Source organism: Salarias fasciatus, chromosome 8, assembly GCF_902148845.1.
Source record: "Salarias fasciatus chromosome 8, fSalaFa1.1, whole genome shotgun sequence".
Classification (NCBI taxonomy): Eukaryota; Metazoa; Chordata; class Actinopteri; order Blenniiformes; family Blenniidae; genus Salarias; species Salarias fasciatus.
The window spans coordinates 15,980,315-15,993,401 of NC_043752.1; the positions used below are offsets into that span (position 1 = coordinate 15,980,315).

The 13,087-nt window shown below is 42.0% G+C and overlaps 1 protein-coding gene across 1 annotated transcript in view; it reads left to right on the plus strand.

The window, feature by feature from the left end:
• Positions 1–13,087, plus strand: part of LOC115392820 (protocadherin-15-like) — a 178,816-nt gene that overhangs the window by 132,782 nt on the left and 32,947 nt on the right. Inside the window, exons 27-28 of the mRNA XM_030097425.1 lie at positions 9,420–9,529; positions 9,760–9,900. Of these exons, the coding sequence (XP_029953285.1) occupies positions 9,420–9,529; positions 9,760–9,900 (251 nt within the window). The remainder of the gene's footprint in view (positions 1–9,419; positions 9,530–9,759; positions 9,901–13,087) is intronic.

Below are 13,087 nucleotides of genomic sequence, written 5' to 3' on the forward strand. Positions count from 1 at the left end.
TTCTCCTCGGAGAGGGTTAGAGTGATTGTTGTTGATGAACAGACTCCAGAGCAATCTAAAAAAAAAAAAAAATCACAGAATTAAAGAGGCCATTCTTGGAAATACAAAGAGATCAGCATCTTACAAACAAACAAACAAACAAAAAGCCTACTAGAGTGGAAACTCAGTTACAATGATTTTTCCAGTGTCTTCTAGAACAAAAGCACAGTCTTGAGGTACACCAGGGCTTCAGGAACCCTCTCGTCCAAGCAGGGCTTCATATTTCTGCAGCACTGTGTCTTGAAATTACCCTGAGCCAAACAAACGCTTCAGCTCCTGTGATATATCTTCTCTTTGACCGCTCCGCCTATCCATCTATACATAGGGTTCAATTACAAGGGGGCTCACAAGTGCAATAACCTATAATAACACCAAAAACAATCAGGGGGAGAATTACTATTGAACTATCGCAGCGCCCCGAGGCTGAATTGGGCAGTTAACCACTTACAGGCCGCCAACGTCAGAGTCAGAGGCTCAGTATAAATGACAAGATGTCTCAAGTGCTGCATTGGTGGTGATTTGAAATGGGTGAGAGCGACATGCGAGTCAACCGAGAAACTCAGCAGATCCTGCAAACATCAGCAATGTACACTGTCAGAATAAAACACCCAATAATATATTTCTTTTTCTCCTTTGAGGTGTGTCAGTATTAAATCTAAAGGTCCATAAACTTCACATTTTCTTTCTTTTTTTTTTTTTTTGTTCAGGAGGCCCTATTAAACTGCACTGGTACTGTTATTACAGTTATCTATAAAGGCGTCGTTCCATAATGCATGTCAAAACAAGCACCTCCAATTTGTGGCTCAATAAATCTGATAAATGTCTAACCCGTTCAGTCGAAGGTTAACTCGTTTTGTTGATACAAACTGTGCAAGAGCACATGGAGCGCTCCTGGCACTGTTATGCCTGTGACAAAAAAACAACAACCATGGCACTGTTATTTATAAGAGTGCAAAAAAAGATGGAGGTAGATGTTTGCATGAGAGGAAGTGGAACTGAGAGGTGATAGTGTGATTTCAGATCAACAAAAGTAAAAGAGGACAAGAGAGATGCTACAAATGAAAGTTTAAGCAATGAAAAAAAAAGAGGGAAAGGAAACAAGTGACAGTGCTGCCAGAACACACCATTTCAAAAAGCACAGCGACGTTGACGGGCAGGAACGCAGACACGCATGCACACTGACAGATCAACATACAGGCGAAAAAAGTGTTTAAAGTGGCAGATGAGCTGACAGGCTGACAGATTGAAGTAGATTGAAGCAAGCAAGCAGACAAGCAGGTAAAGACTGGAATGGAGAAGCGCGGAGATGCAGATGGACAAGAAGATACTCAGTCAGAGTGATAGACAGGCGGGCCGACACTCAAAATGCTCTGCTTGCTCGTAAGTTGAGACACGGCGAAGAAGGGGGGGCATACACACCAACACACAGTTTGCATACCTTCTGAGAAACAAGGCATTGACATACAATCATTTCTTCTACTTCCAGTTAAAATTGTTTCATTTATTTACTTGCCCAAGCAGCATAGATGACAGTGAAAAGTAAAAACTGTCTTTTACCAGGAAGAAATAACTTTCTGCTGGCGTCCGGTGGGATCAGGAGACAGAAAGGGAAAATTGAATTCAGACAGCGACAAGCAAACAAAAACTTACATCAGACAGCAAGTCACTCCACTCACTGTAGGCTTGATGGGAGCAAGAGACGCCACTTGCCTAACCTGACTCTTTTATTAGCTTTAGCTGAATGTTAACCTTTGTCTCACTTGAAAGTAAAGGTAGGGAAGGCAGTCCGTCACCGGGTGAACTCACACATTCGCAGCTAGTAATTCAACCAAAATGAATCTCTTTGGATTGCAGAAAGTGGGCAGTCCAACATGCGAGCCCCTCACTGAAAGGCCCTCAAGTCCAGAATCGAGCCAGACAAACTGTCCCTTTGAGCCGACCTTGGTAATCACTACACCAATGTTCGACCTCCGGGGACTTCATTGTTGAGCCCAACAGGCGACGAGTCACTGTGGTGTGTGTTTGATAACAGATTCCTTTCACAACAGCAGAAAGTACAAGTGCACTCACACACTTGTTCACTTCAGTAAAAGCAATGAAAATAGCCTACCTTCCCTCCGTACGGTGTTGAATAAGAACAGTAGGTGAGCGTCTGTCTCATCGTCTCATAAAGATTACAACTTTCATCTGCTTGTGTCACAACTCTATTAAAGCTCAGATACTGTGTGTTCCAAAGTCTGAATAAAAGAGCTGTGGCATGAATCCATGAATTCCTGTTCTTGGAGGTTTTGGTGACCTCAAACTGGAGCCGGAGGTTCTCATGCGAAACTCCTGAAAAGGACCGCAGGCACATTCAGTTCAGCCCTCCTCGTCTCCTTGCTTTTTAATAGCTCGATGTCGTTCTGCCGGGTTCAGGTTATTTTACAGCTCTCTTTAGCAGCTGTACAGACAATTTCCTCGGCTTTGACACCCAGATTACCGAACCAACAGATCAAAGAAAAGTGTTGAAATGGGCTCCCTGTAAAACCCACATTTGGACAGTTTCTTTAAAGTGAAAGTCTGATGCTGACACTGTCGGACTGCGTATCTGCATCACTTTCACAGGTCAGCCGCTGTCACTTTGAAATTCCCTTGATGTCTGACTTGTGGAATACAGCTGAAGAAAAGAATAAACAAAACGCGTAAGATCCTGAATTTGTCGAGAGTCAGCACTTGGCAGAGCATAAACGTAGCTGTAAATCCACTGATCATGAAATAAGGTGTGTTCTCTTGGAGAATTTTTCACTGCTACAACTACTTGTTGTGATATACCGTACATTTTGAATGACTTCCTGTATATATCGTTTTCCAAAATCAAGGTTACCTCTGAAATAACTATGTACTTTGGTGGTGGAGAACTGTCACATGGCTCCAAATCTGCAGTGACCCTCATATCACATTGACGGTCCCACTGCAGATATGGTGAAAAATACATAAATGAAACATCATGTAAAGCTTTGGGTTTTATGAATACTTATGTAAACATGAGGTGTCACTCGAGCCTCGGGGGCGAAATATTAATATTCAGCCTCCTAATCAGTGCGCGGCATTTAGCAGCTGGTTACATAACAATCAGAGAGTTCAAAAGTGAAGCAGCGAGAGTGGCCAAAAAATTAGAGGAAGCTGCCTGTGAAGTGAAAGCTGGCAGCTCTTAAATTAATCATGCTGGCTTCCAAGATAGAGTCTCATGGAAAGTGCTCGTCAGGTGTTTGGTGTTTGGTCGAGGGAACAGCTGAATCGAGACCTGACTTCATCAACTTCAACTTATTTTGTGAAGCACGGGCCTCGACATGAGAGTTACACGGGACGGTTTCATCTTTCTTGGTATATTTCTTAATTAGCGGGTCATCTTTGAAGCATCTGTTAAAAAAAAATGGGAACATGGGATGATGAATAGAGCGAAAGAGTAATTGATGCGGTTTGTCTCGAGACACAGAGGGTGATCACAGCACATAGTTTGGATTGATGATATAGCCACACAGAGACATTACCTCTTCAAAAGTCTCTTGCTTTCTCTCTCACGGTTTAATGCTTGGGAAATAAACTGCTTAAATTCCATCTGTAATCATCACACGTGCCAAAAATAGAAAAAAAAAAAATGTCGTAAAGACAAAACCAGACACCAGAAACGCAGCCAGCGGACTGGACATGCATAAGCAAACAAAAGCAATCATTGCACGCCGTGAGTGAGTCTCATTTATAGGAGGTTTAATAAAGGTGACAGCCTCAATATGCGGACGCTAATAAAGTTTCAGGAAACATTCAACAGGACAACGTAGAAATAGTCTTTTCAATATTCATCATATAGAGCAGTGCTGGATGTAATTCTACTGAAATTGTTTGCATGCTTTGACGCAGTGATGCTACACTTTTCCTCCAAAATGTTCTTAAAGAAGTGACGTTTGATTACTTCTCTTCACTCTTTCACTGTTTTCCTCAACTTTATCCATTCCCCCCTCCATGCTCTCATTGCATGTATTTCACTGTGTGTATGCAGCTTTCTCTCTGATTCCTCTGAATATGTTTTATGTATTGGCACTTCAATATTGCTCCTCTCAAGTTCAGCCTGTTTGGGAGGAACTAAGCCATTTGACTCTGAGCTGACAATTGCAAGAAGACTGCAAAGCAAAAAGGCTACGAGAGGGCCATGAAATGGGGGAAAAATACCGAGACGCCTGCCGACGGAATACAGAAGAGAAAGAAGCCGTTGAATGGAAAGAGACGAAGCTGTGAGGACCGGAGGGAGTGATTGACAGGGAGGTGGAGTGACTGAAAAGGAGAGGTCAGAATGGAGGGGGGTAGAAGAGAAAGATAGATAAGGGATTAGAGAGAGAGCGAAGGAGAGGAGTACCAGAGGGTAGAGAAAATTAGGTTTGATTATTCAGACGGAGCTGAGCAAAAAAACATTAATTACCTGCCCGGGCAACAGTAGTAAAAGCACCAATATTGGCTCAGGAGTGCAATATTTTGACTACAGGTCTGACTCTAATGTGACTTCTAAACAGTTCAAAAGCAACAGCTTGAAATCCTGCCTTTAAAGGACTGGGTGCCACGTTACTTTATCAGAAAGCTCTTTTAACCACAGTGTGTCCACAAGCTCTTAAAACTGCAGGAACCTGTAAAGTGATAATTGAAAACTTGCTTGTCCTTAAAATGGACGCAGCGGGGGAAGTGACTCACAGGCCTCAGAGGCAGTCAGGACCCCTCGCCGAACGGCGGCCTAATGAAAACCCTGCAGTCAATTAGCGGTCGTCTGGAAAGGGAGGGAAAGAAGAAGCTGGGAGATGAGTGGAAATATGTGGCAGCAGCAGGAGAGAGCAGCAACTTGTCATTTTAAGGCTCTATTTGCATAACTGACAAAGCTGATAACCAAATCCCTCTTTAATGGATTTTGACTTTATATTCGCCATTTTAAAAGTCCTCCATATCAAAGCAACATGGACGCTCCACACAAAAAAGCTACACTATCGACTGAAACACACTGTGTTTGGGTTTAAAGGCTAGATTTTGAGTTTCAAGCCTCGATTTGAGGAAAATGTGACGCACGGAGAGAAAATAAAGAAAACCTACCTATGTAGAACATGCAAACTCCACACAGACAGACGCAACTCAGCCACGATCCCCCTCGAATCACCCAGAACCCGGGCTCAATCCTCCTCTAGTCATTACCAAGTAATTTGAGAAAAGAGGAAAGTCTGTTGTTTGATGTGTAGCTTGATGAGCATTTCATTGTCTGGCCGGCCGCCTGAACAATCACACAGCCTGCTGTTGGACAGTCGGACGGATGTGTGCGAGTGGTTATGTTTGAGTTTCCTCACAGTTTCAACAGTCCTGCAATCTGGTTTCCCTCGCGGCTGCTCTCGAAAACTCTCAAATGAAACTTTAGTGAGCTTGCTGTAATAACAATATAGCTTCATTTTACAACCCAATTGCAAAGTTGGCCATGTGTGAAATGTAAATAAAGCCATGTTGATGAAGGATGACTAACTTTCACAAGCCCATGTTGTACAGGCAATAAGAAATATTCAACAATATTCAACGATGCTGAGAGAAGTTTGCCACTGGATGAAAAGCAAAAAAAAAAAGAGAAAAGACTGAATTATACTGCATTTTAAACATGTAAAGACATAGGGTTTTTTATGCATTTGCAAAGTTCTGAGCTCTTTCAAAATGTGTTTTTGTGTCTAACTAAATGTCTTAAATTTGGACCAAAACTTTGCCTCTTTTTTTTAATTCCCAATAAGATTTTAGTTTATTAATTTTACTTTTTCCCATTTTTTTGGAAATAGAGTTTGTAAGTATCCCAGCAGATTTTACTGAGGTTGTGCCAAAACTTGCGGAACAGATCAAAAAATGGTGCAGCCATCAGCAGAGGCGCGAGGAAGAGCCCAGGCATGGCCTCCCACGCTAAAACGTGACTGTTGTGTGAAACACAAAAGGTGGCATTGTCTGAGTCCGGAATTACCAGAGCGATGCTCCACGCTGATGACACTGTGTTCTGACACAGAGAAAAGCAGACAGGGAAAGAGAGGGGGATTAGCAGATGTGACGGAATGAGAATCGCGCCTGAGAAAGACAAAAATGAAATGAGGTGGTGTGAGAGAGAAGGGGCAGAAAGACGGATGGCAAGAAAGGAAAGATGATGCATCATAAAGAAACAGGAGCAGCAGGGAGACAGACGAAAAGAAAAAAGAAGACATAATGAGTGAGACAAACGGATGGCAGTAGCTTTGAAGGAGAAAGACCCACAAAGAGGGTATCATTGCCAACATCTATCACTATCCTCATTATTCTGTCAGTCCGTCACACCGTTAGGGATCTGTGAACACACTTCTGCTGAGGCCGGTCCTACATTCAGTCTGACTGTAAGCTCCTGAAATGTGTTTGTGTGTTTGTTTATAAGATAGGGTTAAGATTTCTGGCTGGTTGTCGGGCTAACGTTGCCATTACACTCGGAGCAGCATCCACTTAAAGCATAGCCACAGTTATTACAGTGCAAGCATGTGTGTGTGATTTGTGTGTGTGTTCATGTTGTTATCATATCCGTCCAGCTTGCACAGCTTCAATTAGCCACAAGGGGGAATGGATCTTGATAATAAGCTGAGTCTGGGTATTTTTATCTGTATTACAATATACTATATATCTCTATAACATTTAATGAGCTTTTATTACTGTACCTACATGTGTATCTGATCCACTGCTTGAAATCTGTTTCTCAAATGTACTTCTTCCCTCTTGTCTGGTAGCCTTTGCTTCTTTGTTAGAGGGATGGAGGGACGGAAGACGCAACAACTAGGAGTTCTAGGTCGAGTTTTATCCATACTACATGGACAGGGAAGTAAAATCTGAGGGAGAAGTGTAAAATAACTTTATGTTCATAAGATATGGCATCACTACAAAACAAGTCCAAATTCAGTGATGGATTGTATTTGCGCTGCTGCTGTGGCTGCTGCCAAATAGAAATACTGCAGACTAGGTGTGCTTAATTTTCTCTCCTGAGAAGAAAAATGGTCGTATATATGTTGGGTGAGTTTCTGCTGCATCACACTTTGAGAATCTAGAATAAAAAAGAAATATTGTTGCCTGCTGTAGGAAGGACAATATTCTTTGAAAAAATAGACATGAATCTATTATTACTAATTTGAGTCCAGCCAAGGGCCATTGTTAACCTTTTGGATCTTCTCTTTTTCTTACTGCTCCATATATGTGTCCAATGTACCAGATATCGTAGACCAAGAGGTTTTTTTTTTACAGAGAACATTTTGACATGTCGTCGTAGGAAGAGCACAGGTGTGGATAATAGAATGGATGGTGCCTGGATTTAATTTAGATGCTTCAGTTTGGGGATTTCCGTGTTGTGCAAAGTGGCTCCCTGACAGACTGCCACAGATTACTGGAGCCATCGAATAGAACAGAGCTGTCATGAATTTCATTAGTAACACATGATTTTTCTGTTCTCAGGTCAGAATGTGTGCTGTGAAAAAAACATCTATTGCCCATGCATTTCATTCTTTTATTTTATTTTTTTTGAGATAATGTCCTTTGAGATGCTTCTGGTTTATCACACACGGTGTATGCTTGGAGGTGTGTTCTCGAGCAGGTGGTTAGGGAAGCAATCGACTTCACTGGAAGTTAACGTCTGCACAAACACGCAGCGCACACTCCCTCTCGTTCCCCAACAGTCCCATTTATCACATCGTGATGACTTGATGGCTCAGCCAGTTGGTAGCCCATGTTATAATGTTTAGCCGGCTGTGACGGTTGGCCTAATGACTGGACCGGGGTTATTTAATGGAGCGAAACCTGCTGGAATTTTTGAGAATTGCCAGCTTCTAAGAAAATCTGTCAGCGGAGTAAGCAGCAAAAACTGCCCGCTGCATGCAATGAGAGGCAGGTGTGGAAAAACAAGAGCAGGCATGGGTTCGCTTTTGAAGACTATTGATGTCTTAATTTCACCGCTTGCCTCAGGCCACTAATGGGGGATCGCAGAGAACCTGTTCCAAATGTAGTGTATCGGGCCCAGTTTTCTCCAAACATTATGTATCCTGACTTAAAACTCCTCAGCAGAGGGTTTTATTTTACACCATTAACTCCAGTCACATATGGTTCATTTTGCTGCTATGGGTGGATTGATTATTGATTGGTCGATTTATTCTATTAGACATCACCAAAATGCATCTCGTATTATTAATGTCATGCGATTAAGCCATGCTAAGCGTCATTGTTTGATTCAAGTCCTGAAAGTGGAGACATAGCACAAACTACATGGCCCCGAGTGGTTTTAAACGTGTCAATAAAGCACAGGTCTGCTTGAAGCACAGATTTCAAATCAATACTCAGATTCCCCTCTCTTATTCCCTTTAAGCAGTAGGGGCATGTGCTCCTTGGCAAGGCGCCAGCGTGAGGGGTGGGCTGGCCTAGCAGTGGAAAATCGAAATGAGCAGCTGAGCTTACAACCATTAACAGCGGGGATTGCATGAAGTGTTAGTTCACCTGTTTACAGTGAATAACACTGTTTAATATTTACCTCTAGATGCTGAATAATCATGCCCTTGGGGTGCTGATCATTCAGAGTTAATAATCAAGAAACATGAATGCTTATAAGTCGAGAGAAGATCGTGCCACGGCAGCGATGGATGGATAAATGGCACCTTGGTTTGGCTATTTTCGGTCACTTAGTCATTCCCTTCCCATTGCCTCGGGACGGCAGCGCACCACCAGTGTCCCTGATCACATTCCATTCATAAACATGACCGGCGCACGGACGTGAGTGAATACATGTGACATTTGCCGGGCCCCGGACAGCATAATGATAGACGCACTGGCGTGAATGGCAGTTTCACTGCACTCGCTGTTTCGCACAGGTCATAAGACAAGGTTGAAGTAAAAAATCCCATCAGCATACAATAACAGCGGCAATTCGCCGGCAAGCTCGGTCGTTTGAATTTTCAATGCAGCTGACAACAACGTGAGCGTTTTAATGAATTTGTTTATCGCCTGCCTTGTAATGTTTGTTGTTCAGCGTCCAACTCGCACTTTATCTCTGAACAGTTTTCAATAACACATTCCAGACTGAAAGCCTTGAGGCTTTGAAAATATGAACATAGTTTACATATACGTTTGTTTGGGTGCTGAATTAAAGGAACGTAAAGTCATCAGGAAGGAGCGGGAAGGCGGAAAATGATTAAACCGCCGTGAATCAAATTTTTAAAGCTTCAGCTCGCAGCTTTGTTTAACCTGCCAAGCTGCCGATGCCCTTTGAGAGCAAGTGGGCCCAAAAATCTACATATACATATTTAATTTTCTTATCAGTTGATACTGATTGACTGATCCGTTCCCAGGTTTCCCCCGGTTAGTGAGGAGGCCGCCGCCGGAACCCCTGTAGGAGTCATCATGGCAGCCGCTGTCAATCAAACCATCGTGTACTCCATCATCGAAGGCAACCAGGGAGGTGAGTGAACCCACAGCTGTTTATACGCAGAGCTGTTGAGGAATTCTCACTTGTAGACTAGAATTTTTTTTTTTTTTTCTGTTTGGTGAAACTTCTAACTTTGGAAAACGGCTAAAGTAGTTCCAGACCGAAACCCTCCCCGTCAGCAGTTCAGCACACTCTGCACGACTTCCTCTTCGCTCTGTGAAACCCTGACCCGTCCTCGCCGTCTCGCCTCTCGCCCCCTCCAGGTGTGTTTGCATTAAACGAAACAACAGGAGAGATTTCCACGGCCAAGCCGCTGGACTACGAGACCAGTCCCAGCTATGTTCTGAGGGTGGAGGCGGACTCCATGAGGGTGGTGTCCTCAAACCTCCGGGCCCCTTCGAAGAGTAAGTTCATGAAGTTGTTTCACTGTCATTTCAAAGAGGAGTTTCATCAGGAGACACGGAAAGAGGAGCAGCTGCTGGAGAATCAAAAGATAAAATCAGGCACACAGAACATGTCTCACAATTAAACCCAGTGATATTTATATGCATGAACCTCTCAACAAAATCAGCCATATATCTCCGTCGGCACGCTCCTAATGACACTCCGGGATGTATTAATGCTATCAGTGTTTTTCACTCCGCATCTCTTTGTTCCTCCTTGTTCGAGGTGCTTAGAATGAAAAGGCAGTTTTTACGTAGATTAAAATGCAGCCAGTCGGAAGAGCGCAGCTGGCTGCGTACACGGTTTGAATGGCTAATGGCACGAAGGTATTTCGGAGGAGGATTTGGAAAGGAGAGCTGGGGGTTCAGCGGCGATCTTGGTGGTCACCAGTGGAGACGTCTCAGTGTGGAGTCAGAGTTAGGATGCAGATAAGATGCTTTCCCTCACAATTCAAAGACATGTTTATTGATCAATTGGTGATTCTAAATCGACTGTAGATGAACGTGAGTGATGGTGTTCGATAATAATTGGACAGTTTACCATTAATAATGAATGAACTACAAATTTAACAAATATTCCAGTAATTAAAGACACACACTGTCAGCACACGTGTGTGACCGGCTTTAAAGGCTTTTTTTTCCTGCGTTTTCTGTCCATCATTATCTGTCACTGTCGTTGGCTCTCGTCTATGAAAGCGTGTTATTTTGAGGCTGGGCTGTTGCTGTCACCTTTCGAGTAACTTTCCCCCCTTTTTTTCTGAGCTGTCTATCAAATCTATGAGCTTTACCGGATTGTTGTCTTCATCATTGCTGGTTCTTAAAATCAAAATGTATTTTCCAGCCACCCCATGTGTGTCTCACTGACTTTCAAATTTCTCGGCACATCTGCAATTATATAACTGTCCAGAATTGAGTCCTCAAACGTCATCGATGCTTGCGGTGATCAAAGTGGGCAAATAAGCTGGTGTGCCGTTTGGAAGATTGAAGATCATATCTGAAAAGCTGTAGCTTTTTTCTAGAACATCCCAAACTCGGAGACTTGGTGATCGGCGGAGGTGAAGTTGGGGTTAAACTCACTCTAGTCGAGCCGTTTCGTTTTCCTCCAACTGCATGCAAGAGCAGATAGACTCAGATAGTTTTTCATGGTTCTAATTGAAGTTATAACTGAGAGTATACGTGGAAATGGCTCTAATTAGTCTGAAAGTTCTTGTCCTCTGTCTGCCTCTGCTGGTATTCCTCTCTTTTCCTTCTCGCTTCCTTTCAAAATGTGCATTCTTCTTAATTGATGTTCAACTCCCCCAGTTTCCCCTCTCTTCCTTAATTATAATGTTTACCACATGCTGTTCTCATTTCTTCGAAACTGTTTAAATTTAAGAATACTACCGGGATTAAAGCTACAAATCATTGTAGTCATTAGCAAATCTCCTTCATTTCTTTGCACTGCGCATCTTAATCAGGCAACAAATCAATAGGATTCTCACCATATGGTAATCTTTCATTCTCACTCAAGGGAATTTCTTCATTGTTGCTTGATATTTTGTTATTGTGTCTCAAGGATGGGTGTTGCAGATAAGCAACTTCATCTTACTCCTGTTACTTTGCTTTTTTTTTTAAATAGTGATGCAGGAATTTTTTTTCTTTTTTCGTGCATTTTTTTCTTCTCACATTCTTGATTCAAAAATGGAACAGTTCATGATCTTGGGATTATATGTTTCTTTCAGGAAGAGTTCATCCTCTTACTGAGTGCGACTGATGTATTGTGTCGCAGCCCTGCGTGTGTGCGATTCACAGTTGTTTTTTTTTTTACTTGATAGTCAGATGCTTTTGTTTGTTTCAACTGACTGCTGAGATTGCGCAGAGATACACACCTGTGCATTTAGAAACAATTACAGCTAAATGTAGACCAAGCTGTGGGATTTTTCCTCCAGCTGTTGATGTAGTCTGTTGAAACAACCCCCCACAGGGAAGAAATGAAAATCATAAGCACAGCTGATTCGAATTTCTTCAATTTAATTTTCACAAACTTTTTAATTGCAGATTCAGTCAATTTATCATACAAAAATGATTAAGATGACTGAAATCTGGCAACATTTCTTTTCTCTAAAGGCCGCTGATCACATTATGAATATTATCTCTGTTCATCATAATCAAGCCAGTTTGAGACATTTCAATTTGTACGATTGATATAAATCATGTAATCTGTTATAATAAAGGCTTTTTTGGGGATAAATTGTGATTTTGAGGGTAGAGTGATGTACTTTTGCTGTTATTCTTGGCTTTATGCTAAATATTTTTTTTTCTCTTTTTAAGACAATATAAAAAAATCTAACAGGAATATAAATACACTTAGTACAATGTAGTTTTTAAAAATGTTTTAATGAAAAAATATTACCTGACAAGATCCTCTTGTTGAATGACATAATGCTTTGCAATAAAAAGTAATTTTTTTATCAAATTCTTATTGCTGAGATTTCATCCGCAGAATGTTCAAACTCAATAATATACAGGAGTAACAATGATTTTTAGATATAAAGTGTTTGAATTCAACACGAAACAAAGTTGTAAGTTTTAATATTTGAAAATACAATAAACCTAGACAGGTAGGAGATGTACCGATTCCAGATGCTTGTTGTGGATGATTGATAGAAACGTTTGCTAGACTTGGAGATAAGCTGGCGTTGGGGAGAATGAGATTTGAGCGTTGGAAGCTTTAAAAGGCATGATATTCCAACTATTTTTAAAGAGCAAAGAGTAATAACTGAGTGCGAAGGGAAGATATACGTCAAAGTTTTGCATCGAGTGAGTTTGACAGCGTCGGAAAGCAGAAAATGATGGAAAGATTACAGCCGCAGGACGGCACGCGTTCGGAATAGGGATGGGATCGACACACAGCAGACCCTCCCTATTGAAGTTGTGCTGCAACATTTTTACGAGCCGCTGCAATTATGTGCTTCCTGCAGAGGAGGCGGTTGTTATAGGTGATGCTGAAGTATGTTTGTGACTTGTCAGTATCTGCAGTGGCTGCTCCCCCTGCTGTGGCGTGACAAAGGATGGTCAGCATTGTGGAAGCACATTCACAGACCTGAGCTCACTATAGCTGCAGTTCTGGTTTACATTAGTGTTTGTCCTTTTTTTTTTTTTTTTCCTC